The sequence below is a fragment of the Pleurodeles waltl genome, chromosome 4_2 (genome assembly GCF_031143425.1).
Source record: "Pleurodeles waltl isolate 20211129_DDA chromosome 4_2, aPleWal1.hap1.20221129, whole genome shotgun sequence".
Lineage (NCBI taxonomy): Eukaryota > Metazoa > Chordata > Amphibia > Caudata > Salamandridae > Pleurodeles > Pleurodeles waltl.
The window spans coordinates 412,303,562-412,326,460 of NC_090443.1; the positions used below are offsets into that span (position 1 = coordinate 412,303,562).

At 43.5% G+C, this 22,899-nt stretch overlaps 1 protein-coding gene across 2 annotated transcripts in view; it reads right to left on the bottom strand.

Moving 5' to 3' along the window:
• The window catches only part of PLPP6 (phospholipid phosphatase 6), a 76,979-nt gene extending 54,592 nt beyond the window's left edge, over window positions 1-22,387 (bottom strand). The window contains exons 1-2 of one of the 2 annotated variants that reach the window (XM_069231615.1): window positions 22,260-22,380; window positions 21,385-21,570 (exon numbers count right to left, since the gene is read on the bottom strand). In XM_069231615.1, the coding sequence (XP_069087716.1) occupies window positions 21,385-21,399 (15 nt within the window). In that variant the 5' untranslated portion in view covers window positions 21,400-21,570; window positions 22,260-22,380. Of the gene's footprint in view, window positions 1-21,384; window positions 21,571-22,259 lie in introns of both variants that reach the window. The other variant, XM_069231616.1, reaches the window with a different exon arrangement.
• Between the last annotated feature and the right edge of the window lie 512 nt (window positions 22,388-22,899).

The window sequence follows — 22,899 nt, forward strand, 5'->3', positions numbered from 1 at the left end:
AAAGACTTGTATCACACGTCTTGCCCCATCAAATTTAAGACGAGAAAGAAACAAATCCTGCAAAGTGAAGATACGTAAACTAATTCTTAAAAAGCACTTACAACTTAAGTAACTCATTTTTCTAGTAATAAATGTTGAACTGAAGTCCATATGAGAGCTCTCAAGGGTAAATTATTTTCATTAAAACACCACATTGCCTCTTTCTGACAAGGAATTTAGCTAACTGTTTTGACAATAGGATAATGACTTTGCTAATCTGCTGCTTATTAAAGCCACAAGAGGTTAATGTTGTATCAAAAAATAGGTGGGAACGGGGATTCTGGAAAACATGTTTTCTCCATGCAATTGTTCATAGGAAATTGAACAGAGATACAGCCAAAGTGCTTGAAGGAAAGTACACCAAATTTGACAGAAAGCTAGTTCTTCATCCAGAAAGCATGTTTATTGCAATTTGTTGTAAATCTGGTCAGTAGTCTGTGAGTAAAGAAGATTCAAATTGTATAATGACGTAGGACTAACGCAGTTCTGCAAGCTCAATACATGCAATCTGACTGGCTAGCCACAACAGGAAGAACCTGGTGCAGCTGCCTTTTTATGACTCAGGGAACTACGTTCTTGTGTTATAGGAAATGAAATAAATAAAGGAATAAGGGGACAGGATAGGGATATCTGGTTCACCGGATTTCAATAATGACTCAGTTTCAGTCACAGATTTCCAACAATGACTCAGTAATGGTCCCCCGTTTCAGTGCAGGTCCCCAAATGAAAGTAATCATGTGGGGTACCAACCATCAACATTATGAATCTGCTCAACTCAATTGTCTGTTTTTCTAGCAGAGTTTCCAAGCACAGGATTAGCACAATGCTATCCATGCCAAGATAGAAAGTGACAAAGCCTTTTGCCATTTTTACAGCACAGTCTTTAAGCATAGGATTAGCTACAGCCATCCACGCCAAGCTGAAAAATGTCAAAAACGTATTACCACTCCAGGCATTTGTGGTGAGCAGAGTAGAATCATAGTGTTGGTGGTGTTGTAGGGTATGCCATATAAAGGAGCTGCTCTCCAACTAAAACTTGGGAACTACCTAGAGTTCCTTGCTTACTTTTTTGTCTATCTATCTATCTATTTAATTTTAATTGTTTTTACACCTGAAGATTGATTGAAAAGATGAGATAGAGTGCCTTTTATATTAATAACAGGTTCTGGGTCTGACATAACTTTGGAATTTTACATGTGTGGAGCCAGTAGGCTTGTTTCTTCTTGACGTAGGGAAAAGGTCTGGTCAAATTACTGATTCACAAAAATATGATATGCTGCCACTACTGCTTTATGTGATAACCACAGGGTATGGACAGCAGGCGCTTTGTGTCTCACTTCAGGCTAAACAACAGGTTTTAGACCTTGTATTACCATGGGCAGACCTCTGTGCACATGCAAGATTGGCATGTATGATGCCAGACTAAAAAACAATACATAAGAACCAGTTTCGCATGCAGCCCAGCACTCAGAGCAGTGGTACATGGCTGTTTCCCATCTCAAAGAAGCTCCAAGCAAGACTCCAGAGAATTTAGAACACAGCAGGCAGACTCATCCCAGACACAGCCACAGCCACATCTCTGCCCACCTTAGAGACTGGCACTGGATCTCCATCAACAAAAGCATCAAACAAAAGCAATACCCTCAAGCTCCTGACACGTGCCTACAAGGCCCTGCACAATATAGGACGAGCCTACCTCAACCACCACCTATCTTTCTACACCCCCGCCAGACAAATCCGATCTTCTCAACTTGCCGTCTCCACCAACCCTAGAATCAGGAAGAGCATAGTGGGAGGCAGATCCTTCTCCTACCTCACAGTGCAGACCTGGAACATGCTACCAATCCACCTCTGCAGGCCCCCTCGCTGAATCAGTTCAAGAAGGACCTCAAGACCTGGCTCTTCGACTGGTCGGCACCCACATGACAGCGCCTTGAGACCCCATGGGTGATAAGCGGCGCTATACAAATTGCTGATTGATTGATTGATTGTGCCATGCAGAGTACAGTCACCTCCCAACTAAGATATAAGTACCAGGTGTAGAATTACACCTCCCTAGGACAAGAATCGTGATCTCCCCTAGAATTCACAGGGAACTGGCCAAAGAAGTCTGCATATTCGAAGATGGCCATATTTGGCATTTGAAACATTCCAGTGAATATCTTGATTCTACAACTTTTTGCCCCATCAATCAGAGTTATAGCCAAATTCACAATCCCTCAGTTAGGAAACTCTAGGTAAGGAAAAATTCAAGCATAAACAGTTCTCAATACTAATGAAAACTTCAGAGATGCCACTGGTTCAATTGCTAAATCATTACCTCATGTAAGTAACACCCCACAAATGTGCACAAATTCTATGGTGCTGTTGTTGCTCATCAAGAAAAGGAAAAAAGCAGTTTGGCTCATGCATAGAAATATTCAGAATTACAGTCAGCCTTCAACCAACAAATATCAAATAGTTGACCCACGTAGCTCCACACAGTTGGATCAGGATGTTTGATCTTCATTGCTGAGCTAAACAGCACACATACACTAAAAGCAGCTGGGTCCCACATCTGCACAAACTTGTCCGGCAGTATTATCACATTTCTCACCCCTCATATGCATAAAGACAAAAAGTCCCTTCTCCTTTGCACCCATTACTATTTTACACATCAGTCTGAAAGTCACCCCCTGTTCAGGTAAACCTAGACGTTTTTACAGCCAAAAGAACAAAAGTCAGAGGCTATAGGTGGCAAACTATTAGTACTACAAATTCCAACGGTAGCATCAGTGTTGCACTTGATAGCCTCTTGATGCCATTCCTCCATCTCCAGGGCACAGCGGTTTACTCTTTCATTTGCTGCAATTTGCTTTTTTTTCTCACAATGGAAAACAGGACCTCATCACCTCTCTTTAAGAGTCTCAAGGATCATTTATTCCTTGGAAGATGGCCCACCGTTCTGCCGTGGGAGTAAATACCACCGTCCCCATAACAGACCCGCCATATTTATAAATGACTGCCAAGTTGGCGGTTGTAGGAAACTGGAGTTTTGTTGCAGTTGTCCCCCACTTTTTGCCCCCTTTTTAGCTACAAGATGCTGATTTTCGAGTCTGACAGTGCCCTAAGGCCTTCCAACCATATGTCAGTACCAGTGTTCTTTCCTTAAAATCATGTGATGTCTAATTGTAACCCGATTGGCATGGACTTAAGTACCCCTGTAAGTCCCTGGTAAATGGTACCCCTGGTACCTAGGGCATGGCTACTAAAGAGGCTCCCTTAGGGCTGCAGCATATCGTAGGCCACTGTAAGGGACTCAATAACAAATTCTATACAGACTGCAATAGCAGGCTGCTTGACATGGTGCTACTATGATTGAAAACAGGACATGGTACATTCCTGTGTGCTGTGCCAAAGACACTGCATTGGCTATGTGTAAGGTCACCCCTACAGCAGGCCTTGGGGCCCTAAGGCAGCGTGCATTATAGCACATGTATGGACATATCTGCATGAACAGATATGCCCCTTAATGTCTAGTTCCAATGCTAGATATTACAAGTGAGCAGGGAAGCCATCTTAAGGTATTTACAGGGCACTAGTCAAAACAAGTTTCCCAGCTGCATAATGTCTTCACTAAACCTATGGTGTTAGGTATCAAACAACTCATATTAATAAACTCACACCGATTCTAGGGTTGGATTTATTAATGCCAGCACCTAAAGGGGTACCTTAGAGGTACTCCCTGAAATATACTAGCCCTCTGCTGTGCTGGCTGACTGGTCCTGGCCAACATGTCACCACAGACGAGTTTCTGACCCCCTAGGAGGTGAGAGCTCCGCTCTCTAAGGTCAGAAACAATACCTGCTCTGACAGGTGTTTACACCTCCTTCACTAGGCAAGCTAGTTAATTAGCATATCAAGGCAGGAAGCTTCAAAGAGCACACCTCCTTTGATATGCAAGCCTGGCTTCCCGCAGACCTGGAGGATGCCACCCTTGCCCTCAGGCCAATTTGGCATCTGGGCAGGGGGGAAATTAGATAGGCAGAAGGCGTGTTTCACTTACAGGCTAGTTGCACACCTGAGGTGGGCTACCTGAAGTGTGTGTGGTGGAATTACGAACCCTGGGACAACGTGATGCCCACTCCCCACAGGAAGTGGTGATCTAGGGGGTGTAGTGACTCGTGAAATACGTAGCCAATTGGCTAATATCCCTCACTCCCCTTAACATCCCTAAATTCAGTATTCAGGTGGACCCCTGACACCAGGAACTCAGATTTGTTGGACCAAAGAAGAAGAAGGACACTGAAGAGCTGCAAGAAGCAAGGACTGAGGAGTTGCAACTAACTTGGAGCCAACTCTGCCGGCCTGCTTGCTGTCCTCGACTAGTGCACCAAAGACGACTCGTCCTGCAGCAGATCAGCCTTCAAAAATCTGGAAGGCTTCCAGCACTTCAAGAAGTAACCAGCATCTCCCTTGGAGCAGGGGAGCTGCTTCCTTGCAAGTCTGCAGGCACCAAAGACTGACAGAAGAGTCTCTGCCAGTTTTACCCCGCCGGACAAAGCAACACTGCACCAGAGCCTGAAAACCCGAGGGAAAGTGAACAGACGGTGCCCATGAGATCCAGAGACCCTCCAGAGCTGAGCCCCCCTTCAAGTTTAGCTGGATTGGACCCCTAGTCCCTGCTTGCAGCATCTTTGTGCGAAACCACGAGAGCCTTGGACAATGAAAACCTGACACCTAGAAGAACCGCTGCACCCGAGCCCCTCCAGTCCAAATCGAGGTGGGCCAACTGTGCCACTAAGATCCCAAGACCCTTGAGAGATAAGCTCCTATTTGGGTTCAGCCGGACTGGTCACCCATTCCCCATTTGCAGCCTCTTTTCCCCAGGACTGTTTCCACCCAGATCCCAGTGCCTCCTGAAGTGACCTGTTGGTGCTGCCCTGGACAACGCCTCATACTTACCTTAACTCCAGAAGAACAGTCCTGTAAGTCTTTGCCAAGTACCCGTATGCAGTTTCTTCCCAGAAGGATAACATTAGGGCACCCAACGCTGAAATGTACCTCTGCACCTGGATGCTACAGAGCTGCCCCAGGTGACCTGTTGGTGCTATCCTGGACCTTGCCTCATACTTACTTCAACTCCAGAAGAAAAGTCCTGTAAGTCACTGACAAATACCTGTATGCAGTATATGCTTCTTTCCCCATGGGATAACATTACGTTGTTAAAGTCAGTGCAAATGTTTTTGTATATACTTCAAAACTGCTAACTTAAAAAGTACTTAACCAATAACAAAGATTCTGGTATTAATACGTGTTATTTTTCTAAACTGGTGCAGATCTCCTTATTGAATGTGTGTGTCATTTATTGACTGTGTGTATGGAGCAAATGTCTAACATTCCCCTTTGATTAGCCTAAGATGCTCGAACACCCTACCACAAATAGAGCACTTGGGAATTTTAAGGAAAGCCCTGTCCATCCATAAGGGATACCTGGACTCTCTACACAATATATCTCTTTTTGGTAGATTATATAAAGAGCCAGCTTCCTAAAGCAGTAATTTATGAAGCATTGGCAGGACCTACAGTCACGACGGTTCCTGTTGGTACAATAGCTGTTCGGAGGAGGGCTGTGTCAGCATGATGCAACCCTTCACCAAACCGTATTTCTTTTTTTATTATCATAAAGAAAATTCTGAAACAGAATTTTTGTTTGGAAAATAAAAAAGCAATGCCCCCTTCACCATTGAAGATATCTCTCATGGTGAGGGGGCTTATTTGTTTTTTGTCACTCACTGCCGGAGTTTGCATGCCAGTTTACCTGGCGGTCACGGAGAGTAAACAGATGGCTATGTGTACACCCATCCTCACTAGCGGGCAAACATGTAACCATCTTTCCAACGGCCCATAATCCATTGGGCCATTGGAGAGATTTGGATATGCAGTGATGTCGTAGTCACTGCAGTAGCCAAAACGAAGGTCTCCACACATTTAAATCAAGCAAGCGGACCTTGAGGTTGGTGGCCAGAGTATACATACTGCCAAAATATAAATGCTGCCCTTAATTTTGTTAATGGGAATAGTTTAGTAACAACATTTTAGGCAGGTTGGAATTTACAACTCCAAAAATAGGAAAGGACTTATAAACATTTAGGCAAGCAACATTAGACTCAAGTGTTGTCTATGGGTGAATGGGGTACTGGGAAGCTGATAACAGGTTTGAATCAGGTCTGAGGCACAAAGTCCGTCCTCGCTGTTGAGAACAATAAACGAATGTCTATAATTGACAACGTAGAGCTTACTGTGCTCCATGTTTGCCCTTTTCTGCAACGATGAAAACCATAAAACACAGTATTCCCGTTACAAAAGTTAAAGAGTTTGCAGGTATGTCAGATAAAGAGGAGAGAGAGGGGGTCAGTGAGGGGAAAATCAAATAATCACGTCTGCCATTATTTATTAAATGAAACATTTGTGGATTCTGTAGGCATTTTCAGTATATTATGATATTTACTTCAGTCATTTTACATGAACCCCGAAACACATAACTCTTGATTTTACATCATTTTAAGTCATGCATTGTCAAAATAAACAAAGCAGCTCAGCTTGTAATAAGGGTGAAGCTGCAACTACATACAACAGAGCTCTGGGCAATGTTGACCATATTTGGAGAAACTACAAAATACCTTTCTAATTCAATAGCAACAACGTCAACCATTGGCATTATAATAACTAGGTTCTTCAAGTTAAATTTAGTGCACTTCAAATGCGACAAGTAATCAACAAGTGAGGAGGATTTAAGATTGGGAATTCCTAAGTCAGCCAATATACCCAAAAGAATCAACCCCCTCTGTACCTATTTAATTGAAGTGCTGCATCTTTCACTCACACCAGTAAAATATGTTAAGGAGGTACTGGATTACACCATCCCCTCCACAGATCTAGCAAACTAATTTCAGTCATTCAAACCGAACATTGGCTTAACCCTTCGATACGTCGGATGGCCAGGAGCCGTCCGACACCAGAGTGCCTGTGTGCATCAGATGGCTCTCGGCCATCCGACATACACTGCACTGGCAATCCCTCTGATTTCCTGCAAAAAGAAACAGCCTCAGGACATAGGAGAAATCTTCCCCACCTTTTGAAGCTGTTTCTGTGTTTTCAGGGAAATGCGTGCTCTGATGTTATTTCCCTGAAAACTAAGTTTTTTTTCCTCTGCATCGGTTCTCGTGGGGCTATCTCAGCCCACCGAGCACCGATCCACACGGGAGAGGTATAATTTGAAAGGAGAGAATCTCCCCTTTCCAATGGTACCCCTCCCAAGCAAGGATCCACACCACTAGACCCACAATGTTTTAACCACAGTTCAGTCTTTCTGACCTCCGGGGGGAGGGTCAGAAAGCCCCTAGGCACCAGCGATTATTTTTTTTAAATGTTGGGGTGGGGGGCTGTTTAAATTGGCTTTCCAATGACCCCCACCCACCCCAAATATGTAAACAGCCTTTTATCTTCCCCCTCTGGGGGTGATGGGAAGGAGGGCAGAAAGCCTACTAGCCACCATGGAAGATTTTCTTTTTTGTAAAAAAGAACCCCCACCCAAAATAAATGGGACAAAGTCTTTCTGCCCCCTTCCCTCCCCCTTGTGGGGCAGATGGGGTAATTACCTCCGATCCGCCGCCCCCCAGGGGGGACAGGCAGCCCACTAAATTACAGGGAATTTAAATGGTTATGCCCCCAACCCAACTGAATGGGGTATCAGTATTTCAGCCCCCCTGTGGGCTAAACCATCTCATCCCAATTGCAAGCAAGAGGACATTTGACTCCTTTGGGCTTTGAATTTACATATGGGTCAAAAGAGCTTGACTAACTCCCAATATTGCCCCACTTGCAATGGTGAGCGGCTGCACTTTTTGGACTTGGGTACCCTGCCACCTGGAAAAACCTACCAGACCCAGGCATTTCTGGGAGAGTCCAGGGTGGAGTGCTTCACGTGCACCCCACACCATTTTCTTACCCACAATGCTCTGCAAACATCCAACTTTGCCTGAAATCACGCATTGTCTCTCAATTTCTGCGATGGAAACTTCCAGAATGCACAGGACTCCACAAAATTACTACCCAGTATTGCCCCAGCTGTACCAATAAAAATGTTGCCCCACTTGTGTGGGTGCCTAAAGCAAAGTCAGCCTTAAAACATATGGGAAAAAAATTCCTTTTAGACCAGCTTTGGTTCCCCCTCAATTTCTACACATTTTTGGCCCTTCCCTGTCACATGCACTTGGCCCACCTACACAAGTGAGGTAGCATTTTTATCAGGAGACCAAGGGGGCACAAGGTGGAAGGAAATCTGTGGCTGTGCAATAATCCCAGACAGAAATGGGAGGGAAATATGATTTTTTTAGCTACATTTGAGGTTTGTAGGGGATTCTGGGGAAGAAAACTCTGGAGGATCCACGCAAGCCACACCTTCCTGGACTACCTCAGGAGTCTAGTTTTCAGAACTGTCTGGGTTTGGTCAGTTTCCCTAGATGGCTGCCAAGCCCAGGAAAAAATATGCAGGTGCCCCCTTGCAAAAAAACAGGTCAAGTTTGTGATAAATCATTTTGATGTCTCCACAATACCTTTTGAGACTAGGCCTATCCACACAAGCGAGGTTCCAGCTTTATCGGGAATGCTGGGTAGAAAGAAATTTGTGGCTCCCCTCAGATTCCAGAGCGTTCCATCACAGAAATGTGAGGAAAATGTTTTTAGACAAATGTTGAGGTTTGAAAGGGATTCTGTGTAACAGAGCCAGGTGATAGCCACACAAGTCACCCCATTCTGGATCCGCCTTGGTGTCTGGTTTTCCAAAATGTACAAGTTTGCTAGGTTTCCCTAGGTGCCAGCTGAGCTAGAGCCCAAAATCCACAGCTAGACAAGTTTGCAGGCAAAGGGTCAGTTTTGGATGGAAAAATGTGATGGGTCCACATTGTGTTTTGGGCTGCTTCCTGCTGCGGGCACAAGGTCTATCCACACAAGTGAGGTACCCGTTTTTTCAGGAGACTTGGTAGAATGCTGGGTGGAAGGAAGTTTGTGGCTTCCCTCAGATTCCAGGACTTTCCATTACAGAAATGTGAGGAAAATGTGTTTTAAGACAACGTTCGAGGTTTGCAAGGGATTCTGGGTAACAGAAACTGGTGAGAGCCACACAAGATACCCCATCTTGGATTCCCTGTGGTGTCTGGTTTTCGAAAATGTACAGGTTTGCTAGGTTTCCCTTGGTGCCGGCTGAGCTTGAGCCCCAAATCCACAGCTAGACAAGTTGCAGAAAAAGGGTCAGTTTTGGATGGAAAAATTTGATGGGTCCACATAGTGTTTTCGGCTGTTTTGTGTCATGGGCCCTAGGCCTACTTAGACAAGTGAGGTACCATTCTTATCGGGAGACTTAGGGGAAGACAGAATAGGAGGGCAAGTGTTATTACCAACAGTCCTTCTCTGTATTTGCCCCTTCCAAATGTAAGATAGCGTGTAAGAAAGAAGTCATTTTGAGAAATGCCCTCTAAATCACATGCCAGTATGGGTATCCACAAATTCATAGATGTACAAACAGCCACTTCTTCTAAATTATATATTTTGTGCCCATCTCAGAAATACAAAGGTTTCCTTGATACATAGTTTTCACTGTTTATATTTTACCGAATGAATTACTGTATACCCGGTACACAATGAAAAAACATTCCAATGTGCAGCTCAGTTATTGACTCTGGGTACCTATGGTTCTTTGTGAACCTACAAGCCCTATAGATCTCTGCAATCAGAAGGGTCCAGTGGATGTAACGGTATAGGGCTTTAGAAAATCTGCCATAGTTAGAAGAAGTTACGGATGAAAACGTAGACACAAATGGCTGATTTGTTCAACTCAATTTTAAACTTTTTTTATTTCAACTGTTACTTTCTGTCGGAAAACCTTTAACGATCTACACAAATGATTCCTTGCTGAATTCAGAATTTTGTGTACTTTTCAGAAATGTATAGCTGTCCGGGATCCACCATTGGTTTCACACCCATTTCTACCACTAACTTGAAGGAGGTTGAAAGCACAAACAATAGGAAAAATTGGGCCTATCGCACTAAAATGCCAAAACTAGTTGAATATTTAGGTTTTCTGATTCAGATCTGCCTGTTCCTGAAATCTGGAAAGATGGTGATTTTAGCACTGCAAACGCTTCACTGATGCTATCTGCAGAGAAAATAGACCTTTTCTTCTGCAGCACTTTTTTCAATTTTTCCCCAAAAAAACCTACATTTTGCTGTATTTTGGCTAATTTCTCGGTCCCCTCCAGGGGAATTCCCAAAGCCTAGGTACTTTTAGAATCCCGAGGATGTTGGAAAAAAAGGACACAAATTTGTCATGGATATCTTATGTGGACAAAAAGTTACGGGGCCTAAGCGCAAACTACCCCAAAAAGGGCTCAGCACGGGGGTGGGGTGCTGCAAAGGGAAGCCTATCAGCGAAAGGGTTAAAAGTGATCACTCCGGAAAAAAATTATCTTAAACTTCAAGTAATACACATGAAAAAGATAGGGACAGAGGTCACATGCACAAAGCTAAACTAATGAAATGGTGTGCAAAGGTTAACGAACTGCTACAAGAATGGTTGATAAGCATAACTCCAGATCTTCTTGGTTCTTTACTAACCATATCAAAACCTAGCAACCCGTATGACCCCACTGCCTTATACATCAACTCATTTGTTATGACCCAACTAATACAAAAAAAAAAAAGGAAATTACTCATCAAAATAAGATTGGCGACTCAAATAAGTTTAAAAAACGAGGTGTTAAAAAAGGAAATTAAGCAGCACAATGATGCGTACAAATAACTGATTTGGGAGGAGAAAACAAATTGCCAAAGAATAGCAATGGGAGTTCCTTCACAATTCATGCTACTCCAAGAACTCAAGTGAATTCTGGAGAAGGGTTAACAGAATTTACGCCGCTAGCAGAACTTCTTAATGCAATTAGATAAAGGTTTCTGAATGGCAAGACTAAGTAAAACATTATGGGCCTGATTACAACTTTGGAGGAGCTGTTAATCCGTCCCAAATGTGACGGATATACCACCAGCCGTATTACGAGTTCCATAGGATATAATGGACTCGTAATACGGCTGGTGGTATATCCGTCACTTTACTATCACTTTTGGGACGGATTAACACCTCTTCCAAAGTTGTAATCAGGCCCTATATGTGGAGAAGGATGTAATAAAAGAATACGTTTTTTTCCATCAGAGATCGATCTGGGTGCACTCACTGTAACCAAAAGACCAACAAAGCAACTAAAGGAGGAAGGCCCATGTGCACTGGACTAGTGCAAACATGTACTTCCGCTCAGGATAATAAACGCCAAAAGGATGCAGCACTTTGCCCGGATAGGATGTGGGCAGCTGTCTTCAAAACAATTCAAACGTAATGGCTAGGGACACTGTGAAGAGTCTTCGAGGACTGCTACTTCTTTTCCTTGGTTCCTGCATTATGTATCATGTTCCATAAAACAAAAGACAAGAGCAGAAACCCATATGCAGGTTTCATTGACTTCAAAAAGGCTTTTAACTGTATCAACCAAAAGGTAATCTGGACAAAAGGAAACAAGTGGGTATCCCAGACAAAATTTTAAAAGCAATATTATCATTGTATTTCAGGAATCGGATTCAAGTGAAAATGGGTGCCAACGGCACACTAACGAAATATCTATAAACAGAGGATTGATACAAGGATGTATCCTGGTCCCGGTTTTTCTTTTTCAGTTTATTCTTGGCAGATGACACATGTGGAGAAGGCCCTCATCAAACCAAGAACATGCCCACCAAAGCTAAATGGACATTGGCTATGCGTAACACAATTGGCCAATGACACAGTTATTTTAAACTATACATTTGTAGGTCTCCATCACACTACATAACCTGAATACCTACTGTGAAGCCGACACACCAGAAATGGACCAAGAAAAGACTCGAAGTGGAACGTTTTAAAATATCACAGTATCAGTCAAACATGGAAATCAGGACCCAACTTCATCTCCTCAACCACACTGTACAAATATCTAGGGGGGAAATCCCAAGTCACAGGTCAATGCAAAATTCATATGGTTCTCAAAAGCAAAGCATCAGCATTAAAGATCTGCTCTTCCAAAGCTACAAAAACATCTTGTGGGTCCATCAGTACAGGCACTTTTCAAAGTAGTGAGTACAAATAATTTTTTACCTTCTTCAACCTACTGACTTGTCTTTTTTCCTGGCAAACTATGTTGTTGGATAAATCAGGTTAAGAGTAAACTCTACAAACAAATACTTAAGCTGCAGAACTCAGTTAACCAAGATCAAATAAGACTAGAATTCAGTTTACTCCACCAAACATTTGGCATTAGCAGCTTTACTAAGATGTTGGTTTGAAATATAAAAGATAAAGACAAGGATACCTTCAAAAGTTTTCTTTGTCAAAATGTGGTCGCAATGTAAACACACTCTGTGATAGACTCCATGCGAAAAAGCTCCAAATAACACTTCCTTGGAACTCGACCAGTCCCTACGGGTGCATTAAATAAATATTGAAGAAGGCAGCAAGTACCAGTCCAGGCACCAAGCGTCACAATAAGCTGATCATGAGAAGCTACAAAACAACAGAGTGTCAACCATACTTGTACTCGATAAAGAATTTCGTTTCTCAGTTTCTACGATTGCGCTTTAGACTATTTGACGCAGGGGGAAGTGTCTCATTCGTGCAGATGTAAAGGCAAACCTCAGACTGTCGCTTTTGTTTTTATGTTTGTAAAAGTCTTTTGAAAATGGTTGTTGCTGCTGTCAGCCTTTACCCTTGATAGGAAACCGTTCTTAATTTAAAAATATGAGAAAGCGAAATTAAGAAATCATCATTGTGCACTATAAAGCACTTCCTGAGGCCCGCTGCGTGGAAAGTGTGTGGGCCGCGCCTGGGCTAAGCCAGGGTCAAGGGCGAGCCTGTCCTGCACCCATCAGAACCAGGAAGAGGCAGGTCACGGCATCCGCCCCTTGGCTCTGCGGACAGACAATACTGGAACTCATCTCACGAAGGTACATTCTGTTAGATCTGTTAGTGTAGTCCTTGTATCCAAAGCTGCTTGGATTGAGCAATTAAAGGAAGACTGCATGCCTAAAGTTAGAGAGGTACTCATGGAACAACTCTCTGCATTATGTTCCCACCTTGCAGTTGCTGAGAAAGGTGTGGCTGCCATTAGGCAGGCGCAGGCTCTGTCAGAGGCAGTCAACCCCATGCCACAAAGGACCCCAGAGTATTGCAGGAGTTACAAATGAGGTACATCCTACCACGAGCACACAAGGACCTTTATTCAGCCTATTGCCCTCCCGAGACTAGGCTATCCGGTGACCGCCTCCCAAGGTTCAGAGGCAGTCTGGTATTGATTGTGAGATGCCCTGTCCCTCTCTTTGCTCAGGAAAGATCTTTTGTAACAAAGAAGGTTACCCCAAGTAATACTGGATTGAAAGGACCTATGGGGAACTTTAATCTACCAGTGGTAAATTTTCCACAGGCATCCTGCCCATACGCAACAGTCTTAGCCAAAGTCCCCCAGTTGTGGGCAGGGCACAACGAGTCACACAATGAGCTCTTTAATAAAACCCTGGGTTGGCTTGCACGGTTTAGAGGCTTTCCCTTATTAAAGGCTAATAATACACTACTTACCAGAAGAATGACCTGGAATGGGCTTTGGTGGGTGGATCGTGGTGGCAAATGCATTACTGTTAATTTTAGATTTCCATCTTTGGCCCAAAGTGTGTTTTTTGGCTGTGCAAGTAATCTCTTAATAGGGACTCGCGCTGAGCCCGCATTTCTAGGATTTTTCTATTGATCTCCTACTCTACAGTACTCCACTATTTTACAGCAATCACAGAGGCAATAAACTCTACTCCTATTAACTCCTCCTCACTCTGATCAGATGAGACCTCGTGACATCTACTTCACACCCACCTATAATTGTTTTGACTCACTAGCTGAAGTAGACTGACTTTCTGTTGGAAGCCAGTGGCCAATCTATAGCGCCAGCATTGAGAGGGCGGAATATGGAGTGACACCCCATTTAGTTCAGAGAGAGGGCCTACCATAAATCCCATCCCCAATAACAATAGCACTAGGAGTGACTTGGGTCTCTGCTCCATTGTCTGCCGCAGGACCCCGTTTGGCCAGGGGCAGCACAGGACAGTCAGTGCCCTCGAAGTTAGACTGCCAACGCAACTGTAGATGTCTGTCCTGAAGCAAATTTGATAGTCATGGGCCAACAACGAGCCAGTCCTGAGTGCCAGCAAATTGCTACAGTGGGATCTAGCATTAGTCAAGAGAGTCTAGCACTGATGGGGGGCACCAACAACACTTTACTGCCACCCTACACATTCGATTTAGATGGGCCGAGCCGTCCTGCTTCCTTAATTCTAACAACAGCTGCAGAGGGACGGGATGTTTCTGTCACTATGGATGCCCCAACCAAACTTATCTCCTGGAACGTAGCAGGTCTGGCATCAAAATTAGTCCACCCTGAGTGGTGTGAATTTGTAGAACAACATTATATCTGCCTTTTCCAAGAGACCTGGTCCTTGCAACCTATACACCGCACAGGTTATGTCAACATCTTTAAGGAAGCTGTATCAGCTGGGAAGGGCAGGCCATTAGGGGGACTCCCAATCTTGGTGAGAACCACTATGGCCGGTATGCCAAGAGAGGTTAAGGTGGACCGACTTATTATGTATTAGTCCGTCTGTCCCCAGGGTGTAATTTATTATATCTACAATGTTTATTGCAGACCCACTGGGCACAAAAAGGAACCCATTAGATTAACTAAATGTGCCTTGAACTGCGCTGCCACACAATGCTAGGAAAATCATGGAGGGTGACTTTAATTGTCAATTCGAACCTTTAGAGTGTAGATACTAAAGCCCTCCTGGCAAATGAGGATGTTGTATGGTCAATCTCTGATCTAGAGAGGCCTCCCATTAAGAAATAGTAATCCACTGCATCCAAATCAACATGCTTACTCTACATCCGGGGTTACGTGCCTGCAATGGCAGAACCATCTCTGATAAGTCTGGAAACCATACATTTAACCGCATAAATCACACCAGCCTAATTGATTATATATTGCTGGATATCAAGTTATGGTCACATCTGGTTGATATGACAATAATACCCCGCCAAGATAGTGACCACAACACCCTGGATCTCAAGTTGAGTAAAATCACAAATGCCCAGATGGGCAACCAAGGAGAGTCAATTGACAGAAGACTGAGAACTACCAGTAATAGACGCAGGGTCAAATGGAGTAGTATGGTATATTCACAGGAGCCCATTAGCGAGATTTACAGCTTGGTTGTAAGTGGCATGGGGTGACTTATCACAGGCTCAAGCTGGGAACGCCAGAGCACCCTTGGGGCAATTTCTGATTTACACAGTAGGCTGTTTAAAAGCTTGAGTAACCTCTTTTTTTATTGAGACTAGGCGAACAGCTGAGAGGAAGCACCCATTAGCATGGTATAACAAACATTGTAGAACTGCCGTGTCCACGCTGGTTGAAGCAATAACAAAGCAAGATAGTTTGGATCCATCTTCCAGGTGTTCTTATAAAAAGACGCTATCTGCTGCAAAACAAGGGTGGGAGTGGCGAATGTGGGAGAGCCTGTTAGCTGCTGCTAGACAGAACGACCATCGGTCCTTTTCGAATCTGGAGTCTTCTGGTAGTAGGGATGGATTCTGTTCCATTGAAACACATATGCCAGCTAGTGACTGAGTTGCTCACTTCTCTAGTTTATATACGCAGAAGGGGGAACTGACAAGCCCCGGTAGCCAGCAAATGAGCCCGGGTGTCAATTGTGTCCAATAAAGCGCTGGGGTTAGATAAAATTCCCCAAGATCTATTTCTGAGTAAGATAGACATTTGGAGTGCCTATTTTCAGTGATATTTACAGCTATCATGAAAGAGGCACCTTTGCCTCGGATGTGGGATGGGGCCGAAATTATCACCATTTTTAAATAGGGCTCACGTTATTTGCAAGCAAATTATAGACCCATAAATCCTAAAGATATGTCTCAAAAGCTGTTCGGAAGGGTCATATTGGATAGACTACATGAATGGCTGGTAGCCAATGAGATTTTGACACCCTGGCAGACGAGCTTCAGTGAATCCACAACCACAATTGATCAAGTGTTGTGACTCCAGCTCTTGTACTGGAAAGTGGTCACTCTGGGCAGTGGTTGCTTGTATGTTGTCTTTGTGGACCTGCGCTCCACCTTCCATTTAGTTTTTAGGTCAATCCTTTGGTGGGTACTTCAAGAGTTGGGGTACCCAATTACTTATTAGACATCTTTGTAAGATTGCATAACAACAACTATGTTCAGGTCAGATGTGGTCAAGCAGGTAAGATGGCAGAGCCATTCTCTGTAAACAGATGGGTGGGACAGGGATGCATACTAGCTCCCACATTATTTACGCTTTATATTAACTGTCTCATAAACTTTCTAGACCAGTGCGAGAATGACACACCCAGGTTGTGTCCTTGTGTTCGCCAATGACACCCTCTTTTCTCTAAATCTCCAAGGGGGTCTACAAAAACTCTTGGATCGCTTTGAGCGTTTCTGTAAACAGAGGGGTCTAGACATAAATGTGGGCAAGACCAACTATATGGTCTTGAACCCAGGACACTTGACCAAAGCTAATGCAACACTAGCAGGAACCCCACTCGAGCGAGAGTGCACTTTTGCGCAATAGGGCATTACACTAACAGAGCACCTTAGGTGGTATGCCCACATTACGCACCGTAGGCAAGTTGCAGGATGAATAACTGAGATGTCAAGTAGTTCACAGTTACACTCTGCACATCTGGCACTACAGATCTATAAACATCAGGCCCTAGGGATAGCCTCCTATGGTGCAGAGTTCTGTGTGAATATGGGTCTGTCCACGTTAGACATAGTAAAAAATCGATTTATGCGCCAGATAGTAGTCGCCCCCATAAGCACTCCCTTACTTCCGCTTAGGCTGGATCTTGGGCACAGAGCCCTATAAGACAAATTTAGACTGCGTCCCATTCTTTATTGTAGGAGAATCTGAGCTACCCCAGGGCACCACCACTCTGATCAGCTAGGTTCAGAGGAATTACTCTGCAGGCTCTTGTAATATACCTTGGTTAAAATATGTGAAAGCCACACTGGAAGAGATTGGGAAGGCAAGCCTGTGGAGCACCCCTGGCAAGGTTGGAGCGATCTCCAAGTCCAACTTCAAAACAGCCTACTGGTAATATATAGATGCCTTACTATATCTACAGGCAAAACCAGGCTCCTTGGCTAATGCATTCCTTTCAGTCACACATTTCTATACTAGTGAGGATTTCCTGGATGAGATAGAGCCACTGTTAGCTAGGTGCCTGTACCTACTTTTCTGGTATGGAACCCTCCCTTTCCACTCATTTACTGCCAAGTGGGCAAGAATCCCAGGGTCTGAGGATTGATGGTGCCTGAACTGTGGCGCCCCCAAAGAAACCACTGAGCATATTATGTTCTTCTCTCTGTCTTTAATTAGTAGGTTCTGCTGGATATTTCTGCTGTGCCGGAACATGTGTGTCAGAGAACATAAAGAGGCTCTAAGGATACTAAAAAAAACAGACACTAGCAAACTGTTGATTTTTGCACTTACTCGTTATCTGGTGGCAATGTAGAGGGTAAGGCAAAAAATAAGTGCCTCCCTTGAGAAGGAAGCTAGTGACGATCTATGATATACATTATATCCACCCTGTACCAATTTTCCCAGTCTGAATTTGGTTGTCTCAAATTTGAATGACTGGGGTCACTTCATACTTTTACCTTGTTTTATATATTTATTTCTTACAGGATTAAGGGCAATAGTTGCATACAAGTTTGCGTTGATTATTTTGAAGTGTAATCAAATTGTTTTGGGTAACCCTGTTGTGCATGTCCTTAACTATTTCTGCATGCTTTTAACTATCTTTTGCATGTTTTTTATGTGCTTTTATGGCTGTTAAGCTGAAATATTTATATATTAGCTTTGTTATGTCATCTGTAAAGCACTCTGCTGACCTGTGACTTAGAGCAGGATATTAAAGTACACAAAAAGTGATGGATGCAATACTTGAATTAGTCTCAGCCACTGGTAATTAGGGCCACATTCCAATCCATTGTTCTTTAGCATACCATCTTACCTCAGTTTGGACCTAGCTATATGCAAATCAGTCTTGACCCTGCTCCAATGGGAACAGTTGAGCCCGAACTGCCAAGCCAGCTCCTCCATGAACCGGAACACAAGCACCCCATGATCAGTTTGGCCCTTGTTATGGGCTCATCAGCCAGGTATAGTTCGGCTCCACTGACACTGTGAGCATAGGACCCATGTCTGGGCATACCTGCCCCACTTAGGGTGACATATTAAAGTACACAAAAAGTGATGGATGGAATGATTGAATTAATCTCAGTCACTGGTAATTACTTGCAGTCGCATTCCAACCCATCGATCTTTTGCACACCATGTCACTTCAGTTTAGACCCAGCTATATGCAAATCAGTCTTGACCCCGCTCCAGCGGGAACAGTCTAGCCTGAACTACCAAGCCAGGTCCACCCTGATGGGATCATCAGCCAGATATACCCTGCTTCCGGTGACACAGTGTGCACGGGACCCACATCTGGGCACACCCGTCCCACTTAGGACGACATATTAAAGTACATAGAAAGTGATGGTTGGAATGCTTGAATTTAATCTCAACCTCCGGTAATCGCTCAGGGCCCTATCCCAATCCATTGTTCTTTTGCACACTGTCACTTCAGTTTGGACCCAGTTATATGCAAATCAGTCGTGACCCAGCTCCAATGCGAACAGTCCAGCCCAGAGAGCCAAGCCAGGTCCTCCCTGTATGGAAAGACAAGCAACCCAGAACCAGTTTTGCCCCTGTTATGGGCACATCAGCCAGGTATAGCTTGGTTCCAGTGACACAGTGTTACAGTGAGCGAGTAAGGCACTCATCTGACGGAAAGAACTTGTCAAAACCAGAATCCAATATAACGGTGTATTTATGAATTAAATGACTAAGCCTGATGTTGCTGGAGGAAATATGTAGATCCTCGATTTAAGGAAAAATGAGTCATTATTGAGGCTATAAGCCCTAACAAGCATTAGCAAAGGCAACGGATCTCTCCTTTGGGGCCTACTGGCTTTGCCAAGGCTTTTTCCTAACATTGTGCAGCATCGTCAAAAATATATAAATAAAAATAAAGAAGCAATGACGTGACTGCCAGCAGTCCATTAGCCCATGCATACTTCAAAACCCATGCTCACACTAGCTGAATGATGTGTGCACCATTTGCTTTAAATTGTGCCACTTGGATCAGTAAATAACAAAATAAATATTTTTTTTAGAGCTAAAGCCCTAATCTAATAAAAAAAAGGACAGCTGGTGGGGATAATGGAGGAGCGTATGGGGAAGTGGGTAGGCGAGAGGAGGAGGAAACCATCATATGACTGCGAGAGCTAGGCAAGTGCTTGGAGGAGAAACCCATCTAGAAAGAACCCAGAGCGAGGGGCTCTACAAAGAGAAGAACAAGGAGTGCTGTGGTGGACAGAAGAAGCACATGAAAGTGACAGCAATGCTGGGAGTGGGAGAGAAGCCCTTGAAGGCAAGAACAAGACAGAAAGACCTAGAAAGAACCCAGAGCGAGGGGCTCTACAAAGAGAAGAACAAGGAGTGCTGTGGTGGACAGGAGAAACACATGAAAGTGACAGCAATGCTGGGAGTGGAGAGAACCCCTTGAAGGCAAGAACAAGACAGAGCGCAAGGGGATGGGGGAAGGACAGAAGTCAGTCAGTTACAGAGATGGCAAAAAGGCTATGCTCCAGGGGCGGGACAAACACAAGATGAACAGGCTATGACAAGGAAGCCATCTGATAAGAAGCAAGCAAATAAGAGTGGCAATAAAGCCAACCAATGGTAAGCAATGGGTGGGCTGTAAACCCCTAAAAGTTCCTGGTAAGCCCACAATAGGTCTTGTGCAACGCAACAGCTTGCGCTGTCTGGTAGGCTCAACCTAAGAATGGCAAGCAACTCTTATGAAATACCTCTATCTTTATAGAGATATATACAGATTAGGATCCCCGCTAGGATTACAACTATGTTTCCACAACAGGGCATTCATGTGCAGTCTCCTGCATTTTGGGGGCTGTGGTCAGACTTTGCTATCATGTATTTAATGTTGACTGAAATGCCTATGAGCAACGATCTTTAAGTCAAACGTTCAGTACCTGAAACACTGAATCAGTGATACATTGAGAAAGATGTCCATCCTAACCCCAGCCGATATGGCTAATTTTTGGGGCAGGTTCACTCCTTCAATGATTAATCGAAGGAAAAGCTGCCTTCTGTATACCAAACTGATGCGAAACTATAAAATACGTAACTGCCAAATGGGAAGCAAACTTTATTAATCAGTTTTTAGTCTCCCAAACTAAATAAGTCAACAATAAGTTACATTAGAATTCGATTTAATTGTTCACGCACTTGCAAAAGGATAGTGGTGCAAACTAAAACAAAAAAACAGATAAGAACTCATTCAAGGGCCTTCTTTGGCAAGAATTTGATTGGGCCAACAACACTCCGTGGCACAAATTACAAATACCAATTATCACAACTCAAAACGATAACTCCCTGTGACTCTAATCTCTCCTATGGAAGCCTCAAGCAGCTATTGCAAAAGGGAATAATTAGTCAATCGAGTTAAAAATATCAGGACTTCTTCAAAATCAAGGCACACAGCAAGTTAGTCATAAGAAGCTATGGATCGACAAATCGCCATCTATATTTTGTTCTTGCTTTTTGATTAAGATAAAAAATTCAGTTTATACACCTGCGCTTCTCACTTTTTGACTCATGGGAGGTAACACAACCCTGGAGATACAAGAGACAAGGTTCGATCTGCCATTTTTTTTCTTTTTAAGCAAAAAATGAGTCACTTGCCCATCTTGTATGCTGCTGCCCGGCCTCTGCATTTGACCTGAAGGGTTTCTAATTCAAAAATGTCATAAAGTGAACCTGAGAAGCTGCAGAGATGCAATTTCTATGTGTTGTAACGGCACTGAAGGCACTGTACCAAGTGGATTTGTCAAATTTATGAATGTCGTTTTTAAAACGGTGGATAAAGTTTATACTACTGAGTAAACATGATTGTAAATATTGAATGGTCTTAATTAATCATAAATAAAATGTTTTCGTTCATTCTCCCAGATGCGGAGAACCCAGGGAAAACAGAGACTTGAAATAAGGAAGGATAAGCAAGCTGAAGTAGGTGACATACCCCCATATAATCCATATGCTTTCTTCATCTATGACAACAGGTGAAAACAAATGTTTGCACATTACCACACCTCGCTGCTGTGCAGTGTGCATATGCATGCAGATCCACCAGGTGGTACTCAAGTGCATAGGCAGAAACCCTGTTGTTACAGAGCCAAGCCCTTTGATAATTGATTCAAAAGTCAACCTACAAAGAAAACAGATTTAAAAATAAGCTTTATTAGTGAATCAGTGCAACATCATCCTCAACAATTGTTGAAAATGAAAATACACTCGTACACGTTCAATCACTGACTCCTAAACCATGCATCAGAATGTGACGGAGGTAAGGGCTTTCTCGTAGAATCATAGGACGGGGCCAATCCAGAAGGAACAGAAAGCACCAAAGGTAATGAAAAATACATCTAGTTCAGGAAGACCTGTACTCTCTGCACTAATTCAAACAAAAAAGTGATATGGATCTTAAATGGGGTCCTCTAACCCCATAAAAGGAACCATTAGTGGAAATAATATTTCAAATTAAAACCCAACTTTCTTGAGATCAAAGCGAGTTGGTGTTTGAATGCGATCAAATATAAAAAAAGAGAAATGTCATCATTTAAAAGCGGAGGAATTTCAATCTGCTCAATAAGTGGCCTTAATTATTCATTTCCATTAAGTCTCAATGCAAAAAAAGCCCATTCCAGTTTCTGTGGAGCAGGTTGTAGACACTGGTGTAATGTCAGCAGAAAGCGGATATCGAAAGACGGAAGCACATCTCTCAGAGGACCATGGAAAGAGAATTATATCAAAGGGAGGGGATGATGAAGACTGATTGTATATTAAGGGGAAAAGGGTATTATATTTTCAGTGGAGGGTGCCACCTGTTGAGCCTACCTGCTGCTGCACCTGGAGGGAGTAGGAAGGGCCCTGTGCCCACAGGTAGCCTCGGATCAGCACCCTGCTGCAAGGGAGGCTACGTGCTGCACCTTCTCTGATAGCTCGCCCTACGAGCAAAGTTTAGCTGGTCGGTCAGGGCAATGTGCGGTTGCCCGTATGCTCAGCACGAACAGAACAGACATGTCAGAAATTTCAAACAGTGTATTCATGGAACTGATATGTATAGATACATCTTTAATTTACGTATCACATAACGTATATTTTAAGACATTCACCGCCATATCTTTTTCACAACGATGTTCAATGTATGAGATGTGAGTGTATCATTTTGAAAAAATAAAAATAGGATAGCATGACCTGATTCAACCACTCAATTGACGTAAAAAAACATGTATCCAGCAAGTTGTGTCAAAATATGAATACGTCATTTCGATCATAAAAGAAACTGACTACCTTAGAAGCCGCTTTCACGTTAACACGTTTGAACAAATTCAAAGATGGCGGCCATATCTAACTAAAGGACGTCGGTGCAGTGACAGGTCTTTGATGGCTCTTCCTCCAGCACAGTAGCCATTTTCAGAGTCGAAACGACAGCCTACCATCTGAGCGAACAGAACCACGTTCATGAGCCAAGGAA